The sequence below is a fragment of the Colletotrichum tamarilloi genome (assembly GCF_030869305.1).
Source record: "Colletotrichum tamarilloi strain Tom-12 chromosome Unknown Scaffold_103.1, whole genome shotgun sequence".
In the NCBI taxonomy this organism is placed as follows: domain Eukaryota; kingdom Fungi; phylum Ascomycota; class Sordariomycetes; order Glomerellales; family Glomerellaceae; genus Colletotrichum; species Colletotrichum tamarilloi.
The window spans coordinates 65,227-74,298 of record NW_026849486.1 but is presented as its reverse complement, the minus strand read 5'-3'; the positions used below and the strand labels follow the sequence as shown (position 1 = coordinate 74,298).

At 30.2% G+C, this 9,072-nt stretch overlaps 2 protein-coding genes across 2 annotated transcripts; one reads left to right on the top strand and one right to left on the bottom strand.

Annotated features, from left to right (window-relative positions):
• Nucleotides 1–1,757: 1,757 nt before the first annotated feature.
• CTAM01_13728 (uncharacterized protein) lies at nucleotides 1,758–2,093 on the top strand (the record flags this gene model as incomplete). Its single annotated transcript, XM_060529730.1, has 1 exon — nucleotides 1,758–2,093. A coding segment is annotated over one exon (336 nt), but the record flags the coding sequence as incomplete, so codon positions are not given.
• A 4,034-nt stretch (nucleotides 2,094–6,127) lies between these two features.
• Nucleotides 6,128–6,334, bottom strand: CTAM01_13727 (glutathione-independent formaldehyde dehydrogenase; the record flags this gene model as incomplete). Its single annotated transcript, XM_060529729.1, has 1 exon — nucleotides 6,128–6,334. A coding segment is annotated over one exon (207 nt), but the record flags the coding sequence as incomplete, so codon positions are not given.
• Nucleotides 6,335–9,072: the final 2,738 nt, after the last annotated feature.

The window sequence follows — 9,072 nt, the reverse complement described above, 5'->3', positions numbered from 1 at the left end:
CTCTCGTACTAAGCTAGACTGTATTAGTACTAAGATATTAAACGTCTGTGCAGAAAGAGAGAAGTATGTTATATATAAAATAAATCCCTTTTTGCTAACCCCTATAGTGTTAGCTCGAATAGTGTTATAAGAGTAGTCGTAAAACCGGGTAAGCTAGCATCCTAGCTTAGCGTAGCATAAATAAGTATTAAATTTTATACTATATACTATAGGAAATAGTTAAGATGCGTCTATCCGAAGACCTTATAATAAGAGGGGCCCCAGAACGTAATATTATATATAGTACTATTTAATACTAAATTACGTTTAATTATATGATATGAGAGATGTTATGTTCTTATTTAGGTCTTAGGTCTTTTGTTTTTAATTAACTAAGGAAGCTTGTAATGTGGGATATGTTATATAAACGATAACGAAAAACCTATTCTCGGTTCTACTAACTCTTAATAATAGCGTTATACGTTCTACTTTTATAAATCTATTATAGAGAGTGCGTCGGCTATTACTATTATGAGCAAACGGTTATGTTTTTATATAGTAGATCATCCTTACTTAATAACTAGGTACGTAGAGCTTATTACTACTATACTCTCTCCCCGTAACTACTGCGTATTAAGGCTATATTATTAAACGCTTATAATAGGGAAGATATAGCTTAATTAGTAATAATACGGCCCTCTCCTTCCTAATCGATTAATAGTAGTATTATTTACTATATATTCGTGGCTATTCTAAGGATTTCTAATTATAAGGTAAGTTCCTACTCGGGGCTTATATAACTTCGAATAGTATACTCTATAATAGCTCGTAGCTAATCCGCGGCTAGCTATCAAAGTCTATAATAATATTTAATAGATCTTATAATACTTATAGTTAGCGTTATAGGCTAGAGTACTGGGGTAAACACTAGTCATAGTAAAGAAATAAGAAAAGAATAGAGATAATATATATACTACGGCCTACGCTATCTCTTATAGCTTTTAGACTAGTTTTAGAATATATATATAATATATATCGCACAGTAAAAGCGAGCTATAACTATAGGTAAATTAAAATAAAATAAAAATAGGATCCTGTAGTTACTTTTCGGCCGTGCTTAGAAATAGAGCTAATAATTATTCTATACTTAGTATAGCCACTATTTTAATTCGGGTACGGGGAGGTATATAATTTAGTAAGCTAAAGTTAACTCTATAAACTAACGTAATAAGGGCCGTTTTGTAACGTATACTATAGCCTCCTCACTCAAATAATAAAACTATAATAATTAACAAGGGCCGAATAGTAAGTAATTAATATAAAAAGCGGGTTTATTTTACGAAATATAGAAATGCTTAAGATAACCGCTACTAAACTTAGAATTAAGTTATCTCTCTAAGTTTCCCTTTATACATATCCTTATTATTAAGCTAGTCCCTAGCTACGTTATACCTTTTTTACTAACGTTATCTTAGATATTAGCTCCTTTATTATAGACTTCAATACGTTACTTTTAGTTAACGAAGTCTAGGATACGAAAAGGGATAGCTATTACGAGCTATTAGTTATAAATATCCCGCTACACTATGAACGAGCTAAGGTTCTTTACCTAAGCCGAGGTACGGGTTATTAATATACATATTATCTAACCAAACTCCGTTATACTAATATTACCTAGGCCTCATAATTAATAACATTACTAAGCTAACCCTAAGATTTTAGGACTTTTATTTCGATCGTACGTTCTCTTCTATATTTATTATATATTAATCATACTTAATTACTACTTACTAACTATTTCTTCTCGGGATATAATAGCTTTTATTATCGTAACGATTTACCTTAACTTATATATCAGAACGATTACTAAATTCTTACGTAAGCGACTTAACTTTATAACTACCCTTAAAAAACTTCTCGTTTTTAAAGCTTATAGAGAATTTATATTAATAGAGGTCGGCTATAGCCTCGATACCCGCAATTTAGAAACGACTATAATAATAAAAGCTAACGGGTCTTTTACCCTAAATACGCCGAACGTAAGCATAGCTAAAGCTATACTACTATCCTTATTACTAATTAGTATAGCCCGCGTTACTATTATTTTTACTTAGCTTATCGTAAGCAGCGATAACTAAGGAATAAAGCTTTTTATTATATAAATTAATAACGCGAGAGGTATATATAACGGCGTTATATTACGTATACTCCCTATATAAGCCGGGACTAAGCCACTAAACTATTTTATTATAACGTTTTATAACATAAGGCTTTAGCCCGAAGCGCTTTTAGGATTAGCGTTATAAGGTAATAACGAGCGAGAGGAGTTTCTTACCTATATCTAGAGGGTATCCGTTAGCACGCTCTTATTCTTTATTATAAGGGTATTTACTATCCGAGTTACGGGCTACATTACCGCCTTATATAATTAGCGTTATTTAGTTAGAGATAGGAATAAACTACCTATTATATAGTTTAGTATATAATAAAAACTAATCTTAAAAGTACTAGCGTACGGGGAAGTTTTATATATATATACTAAGTAAAGTATTAGCGAGTTTATTAACTATAATTATAATATAGACGTCCGCTAAGGGATTGCTACCGTTTTTAAAATTTTAGTTATATAATCGTCTCGTTTACTTTACGAGCTAGTAGAGCGATGTAGCTAGTAGAGCCTATATGCGCATAACTAAATAACCGAACTTATATTAACCTTTTAGGGTAACTCCGTAGCTAAGGGCGATACTCTCGTTATAAGTATTTATACGTCTTCTTTATATACGAGCTTAGATATAGGTCCTAATACCTTATAAGTCTCGCTTCTAAACTCCTTATAAATAGATACGGCCTTCTATAACCGACTAATCCAATAGGATCTCTTACTATATATAAAGCCGGGATAATTAAAGAGGTTACGAGAGATAAGAATCTCGTACTTAGCGTATCTAGTAGCTTAAGGGGTACAACCTATAATAATAGCGTTTTACCTCGATATAAAGTAATAGTAGAAGCTATTAAATAGCATATAGTTTACAAAATAGCCCGGGCATAGGGTAATATCGCACCCGAGGTACTTAATATATTTAAAAAGTCTTATATTTAGAAAGATCCGTCCTAGTTTATCAAATATAGCCACGGTACTCGATCTACGTTACGGGACGACGAGAATAGGGTATACTCTAACTTACTACCCCTTTTACCTACGCTAATAAAAAACGCTAATACTAAAAACTATATCACGGTACTATTAGTTAAAGAGGGAGATATAGAGGACTTTATTAAGGCCCTACTAGCTTTCGAGGCTCGTACGGACGACGTAGTAATAAAATAGGCCCCAAAGTCGAAACTTTAATATGGAAACAATCTAAATACTTTAATTTTATTACTTATATCTATCTTCTTACTATATCCTAAGGTTATATATTACCATAGAAATAAGCGTAAGGGCAGGACAGTTTATATAATTAGTTTTAATAATATAAGTCTAGCGTACTACTTACGGGGCCGTAATATAACGCCCCACGACGGATATTTTTATAATATAGAATTTACTCATAGTACTAGCTTAAAAATATTAATAAAAGAATTATATTTAGAGACGTACGTATTCGGGGTTTTTTATTTACTTAGCTTATATAGAGACGGGGAAAAGTCCGAATATAAAGTAAAAAAGATAGCGCTAATTAAATACTAATAGATAAATACTTATTTATATCCTAGTCCTTTAGACCTAGGGCTTAAAATATAAACTTATTATACGGTCCCTTTTTTATTCTTATAAGCCTATTTTTAGTTACGTATTCCCTAGCGTTAATTAAAAAGCGCTATAATAAGTTCCGGAACTACTATTATTAGTTTTACAATATAGGGAAGCGGTTATTTTTTATTTTATAAGTTTTAGCTAGAGCGATAACTAAGTCCTCCTCTTTTTTTAATAAGAAGGCCTTTATAGCGCGCCGCTATTCGCTCTTTATACAAGGTACGAAGTATTTAAAAATATTAGCAATATAGCCGTTTCTATCATACGGGTCTTAACTAATATTTAGGGTAGCCTTAGTTAGCTTACCGTACTTTTCTAACTTAAAAAAGCTAAATTACGTAATAGATATATTAAAAATACGCCGCTTATTAAATAGCCCGCTATATAACGTAATAAGCTCGATATTATCTTTATTATTTTTATTTAAAATATTAATAGTAATTATATAGGGTAGGGCTATATTAGTCCTTAAGGCGGGTTTAAAATCGAGTTTATAGTTCTACGTCTTACTTATTAGTAATAGGATGTTAAGTAGCTCGTTCTAGAGCTACTATAATAGCAATACCGAAGTTAAGTTATAGATTAGTTTAGAATAGAACTTTATAATTACGTAGAAGAACTTGTTTACGTATATTAGGTACGGTAGTTAAAGTAGTTTCTTATTTGCGAAAAACGCCTTTTTAATAAAAAGAGTTATTAGCGTTTTTACTATTTTAAATCTAAATTATCCTACGAGCTATAATATGTTATCAGTAGCCTATTAGATTTTATATAATAAGACCGTAGGCTCTAGTACTAACGGTATTACAATAAGCTTAAATAATATACTATTATAAATAAGGCTAGGGGTATAGATTCTATAAATACTAGCACTATTTATAAGCGTGGCCGTTAAAGCGGTTCTAACCCTACTACCCTAATTAGGTATCTTACTATCGCCGATAGAAAAAGGTAGAAAATAAGATATTGTATATATACTTTAATCTCGTAAATAAAAGTTGCTTAAATTGAGTAGGAAATTGGTAATAGATAATGTAAATAAGAGTATATAAAAGACTACAAGCTGCCGATACTTATATATATAGTCTCTAGACATAGCTTATATATGCGGCCGCTACGATGCTTAGCTCGCGGAGCACTCTTAGGACTTAAGTAATATAAGCCAGGCCCCTAGTCTATTTAGTAATAGATTTAGTCCCCTAGTTAAGGTAGAGTAAGTTTAGTATAGAGACCCTGTACGCCCTTATAAACGCTAGTACATAGCGCCTTATTATTTAGTAGCTTATAATACTTATACTCGGTTATTTTACTTTTATAAGCTTATAAAAGTAAACTCATTAGCTAATTCTTATAGCTCTTAAGGCGCATTCGGCTAGTTAAGCCGTGAGGTAGACTATACGTATTAAGCTTAGTAAGAAAATTTATTACTAAAATATCCGCTATTACTTCCTCGCTTTATTATGCAATTCTATCCTATAATATTTATTTTCTACTTCCTCCCCTATTAAGTAAATTATATCTACTTACTCTTTGGCTTTAGCAAAAGGTTTTAATATATTCTACGTATAATATTGCAACTACCCAATCTAACTATTAGATATATTTATACAGATACTAAAGGCGCTTATTTGCTATACTATATTATCGGCTAGGTTAGGTATAAAGCACCTTAATATGATACTACTAAGCTCGCCTTTTAGTTTATAAAGTCTACCCAGCTTAAATAAAAAGGCTTAAAAATATATATAAAAATATCTAAGCGGGCTTTAAGCAAACTTCCGGATCGCTAAGAGAATACCTTATAGATTATTATAATATGTATACTTTTATTATATTAAAATATAATTCTAAAACTCCGGGCTGGGATATAGGGAGGAATTTATATATATTACTTAGATTACCGTAGTTTTTTCTATATATAGACCGAAAGCCTTATATAATTAAGCTATTTTATTTTAAAAAGTAAATAGCTACTTTAGTTTCTTTTTTTTTATTAAAGCGTTTATAGTACCTTAGTGCGTCTTTAATACTAATAACTACGCTAATTATAAAGCTTAAGTAGGCTTTACTACTATTAATAAGGTTAATTAGCTATAAAGCGTACTACTTTAGATTAATAGCTCTTATTTAAAAACTTAAGCCCTTAGTAAAAAAGGACGAAATAGGGAAGGAAATTATAAACAAGATATTACTACTATACGGTACGCTAAGCGAATCGTCCTATAAACTATATATACCTAATTAGCCTATACCTCTTTTAAAATATACTACGTTAATTATTTATTATATAATAGTACTCTTATTTATTTAAAAGCTCGAGTTTAATACTTCTATATTAATATAGTTTATAATGCGTATAACCCCGTCCGGTTTATAAGCTAGAATCTAGGCAACGGGGTCTTTATTAATAAATTTAATCGGGATAGTACTAATAGAAGTAGCAAGAGTAAGGCGTTCTTTTATATAGTTAATAACATAGACTTTAAACGCTCTATATAGAATAGCCGAGTAAATAAATAATAGTCTAACGGGACCCGCCCTAAAAACGGTAACGGAATTACTAAGTTCGAATTTAGTATAGTTAATACCGGCCTATCCCGTAACGAAAATATCCAAAACGGTTAAGTAGTTACGCTCAATCGTTAAGTTAGTAATATTATAAGTTAATAAGATAGGGATTAAGTTAGTTTTAATAAAGGGGACCCTTATGTATTTAGCTACGCAGCCTCTTATTAACGAACCTTTCTTTAGTATACCTAGAATATATATAATATAGGCCTATTTATACTTTATAGACTACCTAGACTTATTTTATTATTCTTAAAACTAAAGTATTCTTTTGACCTCGGATTTATTTCTAAATAATTCTTAGATACGGTATTAGGGATAATAATATAGTCCTTAACGGTAAAGGAGGATACGGTATTACTAATTTTTAAAATATAGTTAACGGCCTCGTAGCCTATTATTTATAATACTACACTACTTATATAGTTACGGTAGATATATAAGTTAAATTTATATATAGCCGCGGTAGTTACTTATATAATAATATCCGTTTTTTTTAGGATAGCTAGCTTAGTAATATTTTAAACTATTATTTTAAAAGGCGTATTATAGTAAATAACTATGCGCATAGTTGCAGCTAGCTAGAAAAGATTAAGTAATATTGCTAAGTATTAAAGAGCGTCGATACTTAAAATAGTTATGTATATAAGGTAATAATGCAATGCTATAGTATATATAACGACGGTCTAATACGATTCTTAGTACTTATTTATAAGAAGTTTAAGACTTTGAGATATAGTAAGAGCTATAGTTATATGCGTATATATTACTAAACGATATAGGCTTTCTTTTATTAATATAATTAATCGATTACGTTAGTATATATTATTAAAGTACTCGTAGCTTAGCTAGTTAGTATAGTAAGTAGCTCGAGTAATAATTATTAAAAAAGTAATAGGGTATACGATATACCTCGTATATGTCGAAATAAACGCTTTAGCTAATACGACTATTTTTAATTATAGAGTTACGGCTGCCGTATTTTAATATATATATTAGCATCCTAAACGTAACGTTTAAAAGTAATTATTTTTATTTTATTGAGATAAGGGTAGAAAATAAACTAGCCCAGAGCCCTTTCTAGCCTTAATTAGTAATAAAAGACGGTACGGCCCCTATATAGTACTATTAAGGATAATAATAACTTATACCTAGAGCTTCGGTGTATATTTAGATTTATAAAGGTAATAACTATAAGAATATTAGAGTAGCTTTTTACCGTTTTTAATAGGGCTTAAGGTTATAGATTAGTAGCGCTATAAAACGTTAGCTAGCCTAATATAAGCTAAATCTACTACTTTATAATAGCTTAAAGAGGCCGTTAGAAAAAAACCTTACCTTAGCTTTTAGCTTTCTAAACTAAGCGTGCCCCGCTCTTTACTAAACCTTATTATTTAAATATAGCACATATCGTAATACTATTTCTATCTAAAAAAGTATTTATTAACTAGACTTACGGATACTATATAACATTAATAAGCGCTAAAAATTACCTTTTATTATATATCTTAACTTAGTTATACGTACTTAACTCCTAGAGCTATGCCCTACGTTTAATAAATATACGTATTTATATCTTTATATATTACTTAAGAACCTCCCGTACTATATAAACCTATTTCCGATTCTCGTTTTACCTTTACTTAGTTAGTAACGGGACCTATAGGGCCTAGTAATAGTTTCTAACTAAAGAGCGGGCCCGGGCCCCGTAGTAGTACCTAGCCCGCGTTTAGGTAAAAGTAGTTAATAATATTTATACTAGCTTACCCTAGCTCGTCTAGTTCTTTCTATTATTATCTACCGTTATTATACGCAAACTTAAAAAAAACTAGCTATATTATATAAAGATCTTAACATAAAGACTTTTCTAACTCTTTAACGCGTTTTACTAATAAGATAAATAATATCTTCTATTACTTTTTAATATTAATAAGCGTTATATTAAGGATATCGTTTAGTAAGAAGCTAACGGAGACAGTTAGCGTCGCTCTATTATTACTTATTAAGCTCGTACAGGTAACTTAAGTTTATAATATAAACTAGGCCTAGAGCTTCGAGATACTAGTTATATATAACGTCGGTAGCTTACTTATAATCTTTTTATATATATTTATAAAATTATCTAGGCTCTAGCTCTTAGTAAAACGAGAGAGGGCGATAACGATTTTTAGTTCTATTTAGTATTTAATATTTACGTTACTTATATCCTAACTATATCGAACGTAGTTAATAACGGCGCTAATACGATACTTAGTAATTATAGTTTCTTTAGGGCTCGGAGAACTAGCTAGTAATAGTTTATTATCCTATAAATAAATTATTTCTATTTTAGATCGCGCTACTAGTATACCCTAATAGAGTCGTTTTTTATTTACTATAGATAAGTTATTATTAGTATTAAATAAGTAGTCTAAGTACTTAACTAAAACCTAAAGCTTATAGATATATGCGAGCTATTATAAGTGGCTTAGTAGCCTAATTTAGGTAAGTATTTACGATTTATTTAGTAAACTATTGTTAATAATATAAATAACGAATATAAAGCTACGGGACTTTGTACCTCGTATAGCCTAAGGTCGTAAAAAGCGATACGCTTCGTTATGTTTATTATATAAGTATTAAGGCGGACGAGTTATAGTAAGCGGAAAGTGCGTAAATAGGGTCTAGTTTACGTTTATCTATAAACTATTAAGAGGTCTCAATAAATAATAGCCTATTATTATAGTAAAACGAGTATTAGAGTTTTTATATCGGCTTAATAA